The following is a 17,035-nucleotide window of genomic DNA, read 5'->3' as shown; positions in this document are numbered from 1 at the left end:
GAGTTATAAAAGAAACTGAAACACCGAGGTAAGAGCAGGCAACGAGTTAATTAGGACCACTTCTGTTTCATTAAGAATGGATACACGTGAAGTATGAGGAAATCCGGAGAATAATATCTACGAACGTGAAATGTTTCCACGGTTAGATAAAAATTTGTAAATTTATGAAGATTTACATAATATCATTCTCTCCGACGGATGTTCAACTACTGGTCAGCATATTCTTGATGTTTGTTTTTCAGTCTCGTTGCTACTTACTTATGTGATTTTTTTAAATAGGAACATTTTATATTTCAGAAATAAAGAGGTAAAGAAAACTTCAAAATCTTCTATTAGATTTCACGCGTCTCTTCTTCGTCGATTTCGATCGAGGACCTATTTTCTAGCGCATCGCTTTCGCACATACGAGAAGCCAATAAAATCGAAGCCTAAGAATTTTCGCGAGCTCTTCAAAAGCTTGACTTCTTTAAGCGTATGCACTTACGAGTTCCGCAGATTCTATTAGCGCGAGACATGTCGTTCGGAATATGCAATTCGACATAATATATGTATAGGTACGTATATATGTATATATGTGTATGAAAGTCATCTATACGAGGAAAACGCGGGAAGGAATTTCTGTGCCGAAGGAAATATCGCTGCCACGGATTCAATAGCTCTCTCGCGAATGAACGAACGAATGAATGTTCGCATAAGTGACTACAAATCGACTCTGATTCTCTTACTTGCTCGTCGTCGAAACGAGAGTAACGCCAATAACGAGATAATAAAAATAATAGAGCGAGTGGATAATAAAATTAATCCTGCGAAGAGGTACCTATCTGCTACTTATTTTTACTCATTTTTATGATGGACGTCAATCGCTCGTCCGGAACATAGCTATCTCTCGCATATTTTAACGATATACGCCCGGTTATAAATAATTTCGTTTTACAATAGATAGAACTAAATATCGGCCTGACCTAACTAAAACGCGTGGGGGAGTTGCTTTCGATCTTTACGTCAGTCGTTACGTCATAGTGATTCGTTCAGTAAATCCTTTGCGGAGTTAATTTTGAATAGGCATTCGATCGAAAGAATTTTATGAGTGGAATAAAAACGTAAGAGATTTATGAATAATAGTAAATATTTTTTATTCATGAATCTATTCTTTAATTCGTGAGAGTGTAATCGTATAATTTCATGCTTTAGTTTAAAGCTGCTAAGTACGTTGACACTCTCTCGTATTCGCTCTAAGTATATAAATGTCGCTTGAAACGAGAAAACGGAGACGTTAAAACTTTAATCCGTGGTTCATTGAGCTTAGGGATTGTCTCAACTACCCTATCTAATTAGCAACTTGTATTTCCCATTCTCCCCGACGTTCTCTCTACATCCATTGAAATTCTATAGGCCTATCCATAGCGAAGAAGTTTTCGCGATAACTAACGTTAACTGCTTATCGCTAACTCTCTTTGACGTACGCAGACAAGCGTTTTCACAAGTGCTTTTCATCGCGGTATAAGTAGCTAAATACGAAATCGAATTTTTCCTAGAAAACGAATTTGGAAAAGTTTCAAAAAGTGAAGATGATCGAGAGGAACAGTGTCGAGTATTCGAGCGAGTCAACATCGTAGGATACAAGAGAGTCGAGAATAAAGAGGCGTCATAACATTGGTCCATATTCTTTTTCCAAACGAAAGAAAGAAAAGAAAAATAAAAAAGACAAAAAGAAAAATAGAGAAAAGGAAAGAAGAAATAAAATACATCAAATACATAACTATACCGACATCTGTCTATACAAATATATGTTAAGAAAAGAGAAGTTAGGAAAAGGAATGAAGAAATCCCTGTGTCGATCGGAATCCTTTATTTACAACGGGCTCATTATCGTATGGCGTAGTGAGTGCGAGCGCGTACACTCACTCGCTCGTGAGGAGAGCTCATTGTTAATTCACGTACTCGGACGACTGGAAGACTGCAGGCTTCCAACGATTATGACGAAAACTAGGTGAATTGATAATAACGGCAAGGAAGGGAAACGATTCATCCCCCTTTGGATGGACGCACGTCGAAGGGCGGCTGGCGCTCCTGCGCAAGCGTCCGGTTCGGAACGAGGTTGGCGACGGCTACGACTACGACTACGACTACGACTACGACGACGACGTCGACGTCGACGACGACGGTGGCGACGGTGGCGAAGGCTGGACGACGCTGACGGCGCTCACTTCAATCCTCGCCGCGTGTCCGTCGACCCGGACGACAATCTCGATCTTTTTCTTCTCTTTTTTTCTCTTATTTCTTCGTTTCTTTGTCCTCGTCGTCATTATCATCATCATCCTATTCGTCGCCGAATACGATTCGCGCGTTTTTCATAAAGACGAGAAATATCGGACGATAAGCGACTCGATTAAGAGCCGTGTAATGTTCATTCGTGTGTGTCTTGTGGCACCGATCTCGTCTCGAAAGTCTGATCGTCTATAATAGTTCACGGGCACGTATCCTCGGCGAATACAAGGAGGATCAACGACTTCGGACGATAACAAAAGGACTCTATGACGAAGTTCGCCAACAACGACGACGACGACGACGTTCGATCGTCTCGGACGAGAATCGATGTGATTTATTCTTCCTACCACGCGATAAAGAGAGCGGTGATACTGGCGAGATAACGCGCCAACGGGAGAACGAAGAAGAAGGAGAAGAAGACGACGATGTCGGACAGCGTGATCTCTTGAATTTTGCGCGGACTCTATCCCAATCTTCGAAATCCTTCGGACATTCTTTTTAAGACGATTTTTCTCTTTCTTTCTTCTCTCTCTCTCTCTCTCTCTCTATTTCTTTTTCTTTTATATTCTGTCCTCTTCGAAATTCGAATGACTCGCTCGTTGAAAGTCGCATTTTTAAGTGACAGTGAGGACAGATCGAGGAACTTAGGACGTCCAGCACGTGCACGGACAATGCCTGCCGAACGTCCGTCGTAAGACCGAATGGAACTTTAAGAGCTGAACTTTCACGTGGCCTACTTCGGTAAAGTCCTTCGTGACTGGAGGGCACGCAAGGTGAGCGTCATACTTCGTTACTTGTTGCCGTTACCCTCGCCTTTGCGGCCCCTTTTGACGCGCCGATTACCTGCCACCGAACGTTTTACTCGATATAACCCAGCCGCAAGTAGCACAAGCTAATAGCAGTTATCTAAGTACCTAGTATATATTTTCGAAAACGTGCCAACACCATCGTTCGTGCCGAACTCGACGAAATCTCGTGAAAATTTTCATGCATTGTGAAATCACGTATATCAGTAGATACGAATACTGATCGTCCTTCTGATCGACGGCAATAAGCTGTCCGTGCGATATTCGCGTTACGTCAAAAGGGAGGAATTCAAGGAATGCAAAATTCGAGGAAGATTATTCGACCCTCTTCGTCGAGCGGCGGAATGCGCGACGAAAATTCCGTCGAACAATCGAAAGCCGACCGATACTGACGAAGCGAACAAGTTTCACCCTACCATCGTGCTAAACTCGGTGTAAACGAACTCTAGATCCGTTTATTCCGCTCGACCAGGCGGCGATATATCGAACCGGCCGTGACCGCTCGAGTGAGTCTAGCGCGAGAAAAAGGGGATGATTTCTAACAGAATATAGTAGAAGGCCGATCGCTTTGTTAGATCGCGACAAAATATACGATTTCTTGTCGAGCCTTATCGCTCGTTTCTTTCAGTCAAATCGACGTATACTTTATAACAAATCTACACCCTCAAAGTTACTTGCTACATCGAAGGAAGTAGTACAGTGACGATAAAGTTGACGATAAATCCGTCAAACTCGCTTCCGTAACGTCGATAACGACGAAAGAAATGAATCACGAGGATTTTTAAAAAGTTTTTAGCTATTTTTTTTTTGCGAAGATACCGAAGAAAAAAACATTTCATTTTTAGTAAAATTTACCAACCGAAGAGAATCTTTTACTGTATTATAATTCTACCATAAATTTCTTCCCAATAATCGACTCAATAGAATACATTACGATAATCAATACTTATGTCAAAGCTCCATAAATAAATTATTTCAATCGCATGTTTTTTCTAAGTCATCGTCTAATTCTACATTTATTGTGTCGCTTCTCGACGATCATCGAGGAATCTCGAAGGGCCTAAGTATTTTACCGAACAGGAAATGTCATTAGTGTCACCGAAATTAGAAATCGAAAAAGACATTATTCCGAGTCCAACTACAGGAAATTATACTTTGCTGTTAGATGCGAGCTTATTTTTGAAAATCGATAGCAGTTCGTGAATCCCCTTAAACCCTCACGATCTTTCGCAATATATTCTCCGAATATTCCCCCTATTTTCAATTCTTTACGAACCTCGACACTTTGCGCGAAGTTCTTCGCATTATTATTCCAGTCTGTGTTAACGATTTACTAGCTTTTCGGTTATTCAATAACTTCGTTTCTTTCACTTTCTAACCTTGAATATAGCGCGCCGAACAATATTTCCATAATAATCACTAGATGTTCCATAATCAAATAAAGTAGTATGATTAAAGACAGAAAAGTCAATTATTAAACGAAGAAACATCGTTCTTAATAGAAGCGAGTTTCAAAACTCTAAATGACTATGAATGCGACTATGCAATCAAAAAGTTTACCACGGCGAATCTCTCTCAAATTATGTTAGGAGAACTTCTTGACGATAAGTTGTTGATCTTAAGTGAAGAAAGTACTTGCTATAGTAGTCGTAGATCGAGCCGTTCAGCAATTATGACGTTTCGTTATTCAAGTATAAAAGACGAATCGCGAATAACGTACAATACTATAATTAGCCGTCTATTCTCATACAAATATGATTCTCGGAATCTGATCAACGTTTGTTAATGACGACTGATTCTATCGTATCGCATTAGATTACTTTGACTATTTTAATTCTATTTAATTCCTCGAGAATGTATACTCCTCTGTGAATATTTAAACGATAAACGATAATATTGATGTCCTCTACGAATTTTAATCGAAATAAAAGTTCTAATATTATACCCTGAACTCTTGTAGGTATCCAATTAATGAATGTTCTTTAATTACAAAGTTACAAAGAGAAATACCACCCCTTAACAAGATTTCGATTTCAAGGCTAAAAGACGAAGAGGCGTATGCAAATAGAACGACAGGAATTGGAGGCTCATGTTAGCCGAGCACTCCGAAGCTACGCATAATAATAATTTTAGGTCGAACACAAGCGTCGAAGGATTCTCCTTTATGCGTCCTTCCCGTGGCTCTGAACGTGAGATCAATAAATATCGATTAGTTCATACTTTGTGGATACACAAACATGCACTTGTACACTACGTCATGGCCACTTTGTGCTACGAGGGTCGAAGACTCTAAAGGACACAATATAGAGAAGCATTTTGCACAACAAAAATGGATCGATCGATATAACAATAACGATAATATATCGTAAATATGAAAATTATTGTATAGTCTATCTTTGTAATTTATCTCGAAATACAAGCAAAAATTGCAGCCTGCAAATATTCTCGTTACACATGATTCTTCATTAAAGTGCAAAATTGTCATCACAAAACAGCATTCTTGCAACTATCACTAAAACTCATATAATGAATTTCACACGTTCTACGGTCATATAGAGACGCGTCTTGATATCCTGATATTAAAACGTCAAATGAAGTGGTGCAATATCGTTCCATCGTTGAATTTTATTTTGAATAAAAATGTTCGTCACATATTGAAACATTTTTTTTCTGTAGCGTCGATTGTACGTACCTACGTGCTCGTTACGTCACAAGAATATATAACGAGTACTTTATAGATTGGATCAAATGATAGATTGAACGAACATTTTTTCGGACCATAAGGATTGATGTGTTATTTAAATGAGAGCATAGTAATGGACATCTATTGTTCAATTATTTATGCTAAGTAAATAGAACATCGGTAAGTCTGACTGATGTAACAATAAAATAAAAAAAAATCAAATGGCTTTACTTAGAACAACGTTTTAATAAAATTGTGAAATACATGAATTGATGAAGATTAACAAACATATCGTTATAAAATTCTAATAAGAATTTTCTTTTCCCATTTTCAATCAATGATCGATTTTTAAAAGTCTCGTAAAATCGCGATCGATCGTTAAGTTCAAACGAGACTTCGCGGACGCGCTTCGTTAAGAAGTCCGAAGAAAATAATCACGATTACTATAATATATCACGAGTAGCTAAGCACTTTTCGCGAGACAGCTCGATAAGGAACACGAAAGAAAGGTACACGCTATCGTTCGTGAAACACATTTAATCCAATATAAGAAAACCGTCACGAATACCTTTCGATAAGCGTTTACAACGTTCTAAGATTCTTACAATTTATAAGTCGATAACATTAAAACACCCTTTGATTGTCACATGATTCCAACTCTTATTTCGTTACGCGTTTAGAATTGACTCGTACTTCGTTACGTCAAACCGAATATGATTTACACCGTTGATTTCAAAAGAAATAAAAATATTCTGAATAGAAACTCCGATTGAACGAACGTCGATCAAATTGGAAAGATTTGAAGGTTCGTTTCGTGCATCACGTCACGTCGAGATCGCGATCAAAAAGTAGTCACGTGTCGGCCAACCGATACGCAATCGCGTCATGTTCACCAACGTTTCATTCCACTACGATAATTCTTCCTAATTATAGTATAGAAAGGAAAAGAAATGAAATGTCATTCGAATAGTAGAAAGGATTTAATCCGAGAACTTAAAAAACTGTATACGTGTAGAAGGATTGATGTTGAATCAGAGAAAACCACGAAATTTTTTAATATCATCTGTTTTCTCTTCCACTCTATTTTTATCTCTATTTTTTTACGAATTTCTCTTACTACTTTTACGCGATAATTAAATTAATAAAAAAAAAAAAAAACACGCTGATATCCTTTTTCTTTCGGTCGAGATAGGAATATAACGAGTGCACGCAAGCATACAGACGATTCTATCATGATTACCGAACAAATTTCTGTTCATCATCCGTGACAAGGAGGTTCGGGGAGAGAGATGAGAAGCATCGGATTAACAATGTGCGTACATCCTCCACCTGTCGAGCAGGACGGCTATCGTATTTACAATGTTCCCACCGGTCCATGTAACATCTATAGAAATTCAATATCGACTATAACGTCAAAATACATGTGCGTATGCACGCAAACAGATGCAATTATAAAGCATTCCGTATAGTTCATTTTATAGGGGGGATCAAACGAACAACCGAGTATACGTTTTTAAAAACTGAGAGCGAATAATTTTAACTACAAACAATGGCTGGAGGAAAGAACGAGCATTAACGATCTCTTCTAAAATCTTGTAATTTCAAGTCTAAGCGTACATATGATCGTTAAAAGTCAAGAAAAGAAAGAAAGAAGAAAGTTCTCTTGCCTTTGGTTTTACTTCGTCGTCCCACTTTTCTTCTTATTTCTTATGTTTCCGGTGTTGTCCAAGCAGAAAAGCTTTAACGAAATGCGTAAATCGATATCAAGTGGAAGATCTATAAAAATAAAAGTAACATAAGACTCTGATATATACAGGAAATTAAGATGTTTTTTTTTTTATAGCGATGAGATGCAACATTATTCCATGTCCCATAAAGATTAAAACGATCTTTAAGGTCGCTTATTCGAATTGATAAGCTTTCCGAAGTAAGTGCTCGTTTGTTTTGAGATAAAAAGAAATCTACGTCAAGATAAATCTTCGCTAAAGAGGATGCTTCCGCTTTTATATTAACGATTCTGAAAGTTTTCCTTGAAGGGAAAAAGATTCGTTTTGGTTTAATGTCGAGAAAGAATGATATCTTCTCTCTCTCTCTCTCTCTCTCTCTCTCTCTCTCTCTCTCTCGCTCTCGCTCTCACTCTCTTTCTCTCTCTTTCTCTCTCTTTCGACGATACAAAGCGATGTCAAACGTCGCGGGCTTATGGGAAATCAAGTGTAATTCGCAATTAATTAATTTTCATATCGGAACGCGAAATGGACGAACGAACCAATTACTAAAATGAACGAGAGCGGTTTGATCGATTGAAATTTCAAAAGGGTGAGGTATGTATCCGTACGATTATAAACGGTCCACGGTTATTCTCGAAGAACGAAAGACGAATTGGAGAAAGGATCGTGATTAACGTACGCTTGCTCATGCCAACGGCAAACGAGAGATAGAACCTCATTAAAGTCTCGACGGGTAAAAACGTTCTTTTTCGAGCCGATAGGCTTATCGGAATTTTTTCATCTCCACGGAATTTATTTATGTACTATATATCGACCTAATTTCAAACAGTTTCTTCCATTTCCTCAACGAAGAATATTGAGTCAACCGAATGGAAGCGGTAGTTTCCTTCGCTAAAACTAAATAGAAAGATGCTTTCGTTCGTCGCACGAGTAAATTATTCACAAATCGGTCCCATTGGTTCGTTGGTCTACCTTTAGTAACCATCTTCCTCTTCCTGTTCTTCCTTTTCCAAGATTTTTCCTTCGAGAGGACGACCACCTCGAGAAAAATCGAAACAAACCGACTTGTCATCGGAAATCTACATCGATCGAACACCAATTCCTGATTATTGCCTTCCGCATTGATGATTCAATCATTATCTTGTCTTCTTTTCAACTACGATAGACGCGTTAACTGTACGAAACTGAACAACGTGTTATCGTCCGATTGGATGATCCGTTCGATAGATAGACGATCAATTCGCAATGATTCTTCGCGATGTAAAAATGAAAGTTTTTATTTCTTAATAACACTGATGAATCATAATGTTGGTTTAATTAATATCCTCTGGCACAATGTTTATTAAGGACAATACAATGCGCAGGTTTTATCGCCCGTCGAATCTGCATCTGTTGGCATGCTATCTCATTTTCTTTTTTTCAAACATCGAACGATGAAGTGTCGTATACATATAAATACATATACATATATATATATATATATATCGATTGATATATATATACATATATATATATATATATACACAATATATATATATCGATTTACAGAGATGTTTTGTTGGAATCGCAGACAAATCGATCGTCGGTTCTAGGCTGAAGAGATACCACCAAATCCTCGATGTCTAATCGTTCGTTTCCTGTGTCAATAATCATCGTGAAAACGAAGTTCGATGATTTTCCGAGCGAACGTGAAAACGTGAAAATTCGATAGCGCGTTCGCTTTTCAGTCCCTCGCTCTCACTACATTCTCTAAACGTACAGTACTCTTTTTTACTTTATACTACGATGAGAGTTCCCTTCGTTTCATTTTCACTATCTGTCGCTTTACATGTTCTATATCGGTCGTACGAGTACAGGGTACATGAACATTCACGCACACACGTATAGTAAAGTCACGTTTATGTTCCGTATAAGCTGTATATCGGGGGACTGCCTGTACAGTATCTCCGGGTGAAGAGAAAAAAAAATATGTATATACCGTACGTTTCGCGTTCGGATGAATGAATGCACGAAACAAATGCGATAAGTGGAAATAAAGTACATAGACGTCAATGATAATTATAACGTCAGATCGCTTTCAAAAGCACGTATGTATATAAATAAATTTTATTCTGTTTTAAATCTAACTAGCTGAAGTATCTAGAACATGGAATAGATCAAAATGTTAACTAAAATAATGATCTCTACAGGAATGCTCATTTAAAAAATACACCCCAACGATTTTGAGAGAAAGAGAGATAGAGAGAGCTTATGGTTCACCAACCATGAACAGTTTTAAAAGCTAAGCGACAGATTTAAGTTCTCAAGCAATGGTGTGCACTAATTGGCTACTTCTGTCCTTTTGTTTTACACATGAATTCATACTAGAATTTCCAAGGATGATGAGTACAAACAAGAAGTTAGTAACAACTAGTCTAGTGAAAATTAAAGTGATATCTTGTGTTAAATACAATCTCTTTTCTGAATGACGTTTTCTTAAGACGCGTTGCCACGATTTGAGAAAGAAAAGAAAAGAAATTATTTTAGAAACTCTTCAGATCTACGATTTTCAAATTCTCAAATATTTTATGGAAGTATCGATTATATATCTCTTGTTTTGAAGACTTCTGTCAATAACAGAGACCCGAGCGTTCGTAGACGTAATTCTATGAAGACGTTCTCTGTGAATCTCGCGATGAGAAAAGCTCAACGCCTGAAAGACGGCAATTTACGACGAGCTATTGGAAAAATGGTCGTGAAGAAGAAATATCCTCACTACGAACAATTCTCTATACTTGACATTGTATAACATTCATATACATGTACCTAGAGTAGTGCATAAAACGAGAGAGAAAAAAAAACTGAAGAAAAAAGGAATCGCAAAAACGTTCGAAAAAGATATCGCCGATACGATAAGAGTCGCGTGTTTTATACTATTTCACGTGCTCGTCTATCTGCATGCAAGTATGCGAGTACATACACACATTCTCTCGATGGGAATTCTTCGAAACTCGTGGAGAGAAAAAGAGAGAGAGAGAGAGAGAGAGAGAGAGAGAGAGAGAGAGACTCGCTGGAAATGTACCGATCGATCCGAATGTTTTACACGGACGCATTATATCTCGGTACGTTTCGACTGTTATAAATGCTTAGGACTAAGCGAAAAAAAAAGGGATCAATTCTTCCATCGTCTTTCATTTATCTTGGTTTCATTAGTTTCAACAAACTGAAAGGTCTTCGTGTCAATTGGGAAGGAAACTCGTTAGCGAAGTTGACGTATTAGATGTAACTAGATTTTCAAACCAAAAGAGTTCCAAATTACGATTAATGGTTTTTTAATTCTTCCTATATTATTTGCTGTTTATTAACGCAAATAACAAGTCCTTCCATCGTTTGACCGCAAACAAAGTTTATTTGAAAACTCCTAAGGCAAGTTGTTCGTTCTAGAAAATGCCTTTGTAGAAAGTCGCTTCGTCTTTCAGCAATATCCATGCAAATACGATAAGATTTCTACTTGATGCAACCTAGGAAGCTCATTTCTCTGTTAGCAAGTAATTTCTTTATTACGAAAGAACACGGGCAAGATATTTTTCGCGATAATAACGACAAAGTCGGGATAGTGAGGTAATGAAGTGATAAATATTTTAAAGCTAGAGATCTTCTTATATTGATATATACGTAATACGTTTACCGATTGTTCTCTGAAACGTCAACCTGATCCTGGATAAAATGGATGGAAAATAGAATGCTTCTCTTAAAAGCATCTATATATGTATGTACGTACGTAAGTCGTCAATTCTAGTGTCTCTTCATGCGACTGTTTTTCTTACGGTACGATCGTTAAATAAAAAAACTTGCTCGAACAATACTCCAGAGCTTTTGCTCTTGCAAAAGTTCTCCTTGTTCGACCTTGACTTTGCCTTCCTCGTGAAAAAATTTATTACAGATATTAAGTCGCCTTTGCAACTTAAAGTCAAATGTCGATCGATATACTACCGGCGATAAGTTTTGACGAGCAAACAATGTGTGCAAGGCTAAAGGTCGTTCAGCTAACTGCATAAATTTTCTTTTTTCTTCGATATATTACACGATTTTATCTCGTCAAAGTAATAACTATTAAACTTTCGATTTGGACTCTTTTGCTTTACAGAATGTCCAAGAGATGACTGGACAGTGAGAGAAGGTGCGGTGGCTCTTGAGCTTGCTGTCACCGTGGCTTCTTTTCGACGGAATGGAGGTAAACGGGACTCAAAGTAGCCTGAACGGCACCGAGGCCAATCGTACTACAGCACCAATCTTTACCATTGGCACTGACTTCATTACGCGATGGTGAGTTACCAACCCGATCTCAGCCAATAGTAATTCTTTTTCTTTACCTGCATTTACAAATTACTACTCTTTGCCACGACATACTTTGCATTTTTTATTTCACCTCTTAATATTACCCTAAAGATTATAAATTATACATTCGAAAACAACGTGTTAAAAACGATACAAGCAAAATTTATAACAGTTTATATCGTGAACGGAACGTACGTTCTCATGCATATTATTTTCCATTCTCCATGCAACACTTTCTCCCACGATGCAGAGTACGTATCTCACCTACATTGCGATCCAATGGTTTTTCGTCGAAGGACAAGCCAGGAAATCGTGTCACCGAGAACAGTGACTCTCAACCCAATATTCATCATTGTTTGTTTTTACTTCAAACATAAAAGGGGATAGAACGTATAGAAGTCAAATCATGCATAAATTTTTGCAGGGAAAAATGACGAAGAAATTTATAATTATTATCGTGTAAATTCGGTCGTAATCTCTTTGCTCCTTGAAATCGAAGAAATTCGAAAGAACTAGAAGAAGAAAGAGAGAAAGAAAGAAAGAGAAATCTCTCTTTTGTGATATAATACCTTCGGACGACTTTTTTATATCATAAAACATATCCAAAAGTTTTTTCAATACCATGAAAGACCTCAAATGAAAGTGCCAATTATAAATCGATGTAGAAAGTTCCGTGTCCTTGGACTAACGAGTCTCCACATCACGAATTGTCCCACACACCTTCTTTGCTGTCTCATCGATGGCCCGTTAGGACTACCCTTTCCGACTCACGAAATTCAAGGACTGAAGAACTCAGATATTTCGTCCGATACGTACATACGTATCCTTCAGGTTGTTATGAAGATCAATGATAAAGGTAGACACATTTATATCTCGTAATCGTTCAAGCAAATGACTGATCACAAATCATCGTCATAAATATTGTGCCAACTCACAGTAGAGTTTAAAACGCTCTGGGAAAATATTTTTCCAAGTTCATAATGTCAGACTTCGGCCGATAAAACCAGAGAAACGAAGCGAACACGACTTCGTCGAGCTAACGACGATCGTTTGGTTCGATCGATTTTTCGTTTTTGGATTTTATGCCTTTTAGCCTTTCGCGGGCAAACGCCGACACGAGGAATACTCATTATCGTGGAGCAATAACATCGCCACGATTCGTTCTATTAACGCACCATTATCGTACATCTATGCATTTGGTATTTGTAGGATGTATGTATACATATATGTACACCAAAGTTGGAGGAAATGAACTTTCATAAACGGAAGAGAAAAAAGAAAAGTCTCTCTCTCTCTCCCTCTCTCTCTCTCTCTCTCTTTCCCTCGCGTTGTTGTTTCCTTTCGGCCGGTAGTATTGTCCTTCGAAAGCTATTAATAAGAATCGATCGAACAGGAGCTGTCTCGATAAGCGAAAATTCATTTGTGGCTCCGAATGAAATTCGCCCGATTATCGAGAGATTTGAACTAACAGCTCTACCACTATCGTGATTTCGAAGTTTCTCTTTAATGAAGAACGAGTGGTATAAGTCATTGATATCTCGGACGATCTTTCGACGCGTCTCATCCGATGGATTGGAAACGAATGAGGAATGTTTGATAATAAATTATCTAATACTATATTCGAAAGAACTCATATTATTCCTATATTATGAGCACGTTAAACCCGTATAATTTTCAAGTAATGAACAGTTGCTACTAACTCGGACAGCTGTTGCACAAAGTTTTCCGATAATGCACGCTCGTATTTAGTTACGGTAATTACTATTTAAAGGAATGTAGTTTAAATTGATATATGGGCCGAAAATGTGGAGTGTAAACTGTAAACGAGAGATCAATACATTTCTAAAAGATTGGGAGAGAGAGAGAGAAAGAGGGAGAGAAAGAAAGAGAGAGAGAGACAGAGAGAGAGAGAGACGCAAAAGTCGATCTCGTCGTCCTAAAAACAGTGGTACGCTTTTCAAAGGGCCGACCATCGTGATTTATGGTTTACATCGATCTTTTTCAATCGGGCCGACCGCAACTATTATCACGTGGTACGGTCGTTGATTCGTTGTATTCCCAGTGTACATGGGAATGCAAATTCCCTTACCTCCGAGCAGAGAACTTCCTTTTTATCGATTTACTGTGGGTGCAATTAATCCGTATATATCAAGGAAGAACATCACTGCAACAGAACGAAACTCGTATAGACTAATCTCGGCGAAACAGAATCCTTGACCTACCGCTAGCAATACCAGTGGTAGCTACTATCAGCCTGGAATTTTGCAAAGCTCGCTATGCCGATGAGTATGTAAGTTTCGCTCGGCGTGTTACTCGTTTTAGTGGCTTAGGTACGAGCACGATTAGGTATACGGGCCGATGTCATTTAACAAAATAGAAAACGAATTTCGTGTGAGCGAACGGAATCACGCGATCATAGCTAAGTCGTTGCCGGATGATGTTCCAGCACGCGATCGAGACGAACATTTCGAACTTTTGCGTATTTCTACGACACATCCGTGTCGTTTATCGATTTAATCTGTCTATTCCTTTTTTCCACTTTATCTTTCTCAGCTCTTATACGTATATGTGAATCTCGCGTATATTACTCCTACGAAGCATCACTGTTACTACTGTTAGTGATGCGATTGTTACCACTGCATTACTACTCTGCACATGATCATATTTTCCTTCTCTTCCGTTCCTTTTTCACGGTGTCTTGTTTTCTCCGTTCTCCATATGAAAAGCAAGACGAAGCGTATGAAAAGCTTACTCGTTGAAAAGGCATTCTGCAAAGGAGACGAAGCAACGGCATTCATTGTTTCGTGATGTTAAAAATTAATATGGATGACGAGTATATTAAACAAATTGATCGAGTCTTTGCATATTCGATTGATTTCATTTTTTCTTCACCTTCAATCACGAAAAATCATTGGCTTTTAAAGACGAATCAATGAATCGACGATTCAGTCTATCAAAAATATTCATACTAGATATTGTGGTACTTTCATTTACAATCTATTAAAAAAATAAAAAATTTTATGAACAAACACTAACTTTAACAATTGCATTGCACGCAATCGATGAAAACACACTTGTTGTTTAAATCACGAAATACGAACATTGCTTTTACTTTGCCATTTTTTTATTTTAGCAATATAAACATTCGATTATATCGTTTCGATTATGTCGTATATCGAAACATTCGATAATATGTCGCCGGTTCGATTGCAACGCCTTTTTGAAAAAGAAAAATTTAACGTTATAATATGAAATCAATATTATAATATTATTTATACATAAAATATTCTCGTAAAAATACCATTTTTTTAAATAATTTTTGCGAAGAAAATAAAGCTTTTTCAAAAATTCGAAAAAGCAAGGTTCTAGATTAAACCTTCCTCTTTAAAATGAAACCATGTTCATCAAAATCAAGTCAAGGATTACACCTGTTCTCATTGTTGGTGTAAACCATTATAAAACCAAAAGTGATGAACAACTTTAAACTCCGAAACAATGGCCTCTAAATTTTATTAATGTCAACTAATGTACCAGTATCTGTAGTACATGTTTCAGAGTGTGCTTAACTTCGTGATAACAATACTCCGATCATTTCCATCGCCGTCCATTCTTTATACGCTCTTCGTGTTTTATTATCGTTTAGTACGCGTCACGAAGCGCATAAGCGCGGTAAAAGAAATTTAAAATCGTTTCAAAAAGGAAAGGGAGAGAAACAAAACGTAATGTGGACAAATGAGAGGAAAAAACGCTAGAAATTGTATTATTAAGCATGTATATTGGTATGACACGGTACATATTGATTTTCGAATTTTCAGTTTCCGTGAAGAGGAATTGAGGAGGAAAAGTGTGTTATCTATGTGCCAAAGTGGAGCGCATCGCATTCAAATCGCGCGTTCCCATGCTTCGAAACGGAAATGCATACACTAGGTTCGCCCGCATTCGGCATGCTACTCTCGTCGATGCGCATAGAATTTCTAGGAATATTTAATTTACCTCGGGTATATGGAGAAAAATTCGAGTATTTTAAAAATGCAAAGGAACGAATGGTTTTCACAATATAATGTGTATATATATATATATATATATATATATATATATATGCAGTTATAGAATATCTTCAATGTAGAACAAGATATATAATATAGTATCCTAGTATCCAGAATATTTTCCAAATTCAATCTACTTTTGAATATGCTTAATGTATCGTGTTTTGTGTTACTATATAAATTACAATTTCATGAAACAATTCGATTATTTTATAGATTTTATTAATGACTTATCCATATATAGATATATCCGCTTGTAATTAACTGCATCACTAACAAGGATTAGTAATGATACGTTGCTTTTCGTGTTCTGATCTAAATGTTGGCACAGATGGGCTAAACTTTCGAGATATCGAGGGGTATAGTAATTATGCGCAGTTACCTGCAGAGAGAAGCAGTGTTAATTATTCCACAATTTTCAGCGATATAAACACACTGAGAAACTGTAATTTCACAAAGTGAAATTTAATCAACTGCGGGATATTTGTGCATAAAGAATGAAATATGATTTAATCGTGACCGACGTTTTGTCGTGAATTCGAATAAATGATTTAACGTTTACAAAATTAGGCAGACGCGTTTTCTCGAACGTCAAGAAGTATATCCTCGTATCCTACGATTTTCTTCCTCTCAAGAAGAATTTTCTCTTAAGAGTTACCTTTCCTTTCCAAGAACCTGCGAAATTATACATCGCCTTTAGGTCAACGAGTTTCCAAAGAAAATAGAGTCTGCTGAGTAGGACGAATTTTACTATGCGCTGTTATGTATGCTTAGACGTAGGTACATATCCTACGATAGTATACGAATCCACTTGGTCGAGCAGGTAAATACGCTGATGTGGTGAAACTAACATCCTAAGAATTTAAGATATTCACAAGTGAAATCTTCTACTTCTTTCTTATGAAGGGAGCCGAATTTTCTGATTACTACGCTTCATAAGAAACTGTAAAAAGTAATGAGAATAGACCGAGAGGAGGGATTCGGAGAAACGAGATGAGTGGAATAGTATATCTACGTATAAATATTTCAAGAAAATGGGATTCTCGCAAACTTGATGAAATAATAAAAGAACTGACAACGGGGATTATTGCTTGCGCTGAACATTCGACTTGCCAATTACTCTTGGTCTCGTAATATTTAATATTACAGCTTTGCTAAAAGTATTTCAGATGAGAATTTTCATTGAAA

At 37.3% G+C, this 17,035-nt stretch overlaps 1 protein-coding gene across 3 annotated transcripts in view; it reads left to right on the top strand.

Annotated features, from left to right (window-relative positions):
• Positions 1-2,045: 2,045 nt before the first annotated feature.
• Positions 2,046-17,035, top strand: part of LOC122637757 (muscarinic acetylcholine receptor M5) — a 32,604-nt gene continuing 17,614 nt past the window's right edge. Inside the window, exons 1-2 of one of the 3 annotated variants that reach the window (XM_043830101.1) lie at positions 2,046-3,041; positions 11,611-11,789. In XM_043830101.1, the coding sequence (XP_043686036.1) occupies positions 11,692-11,789 (98 nt within the window). In that variant the 5' untranslated portion in view covers positions 2,046-3,041; positions 11,611-11,691. Of the gene's footprint in view, positions 3,042-10,564; positions 10,586-11,220; positions 11,241-11,610; positions 11,790-17,035 lie in introns of those variants that run through there. The other 2 variants (XM_043830102.1, XM_043830103.1) reach the window with 2 other exon arrangements.

Source organism: Vespula pensylvanica, chromosome 2 (assembly GCF_014466175.1).
Source record: "Vespula pensylvanica isolate Volc-1 chromosome 2, ASM1446617v1, whole genome shotgun sequence".
Lineage (NCBI taxonomy): Eukaryota > Metazoa > Arthropoda > Insecta > Hymenoptera > Vespidae > Vespula > Vespula pensylvanica.
The sequence above is the reverse complement of the archived record's forward strand: the minus strand, read 5'-3'. Positions and strand labels throughout refer to the sequence as shown.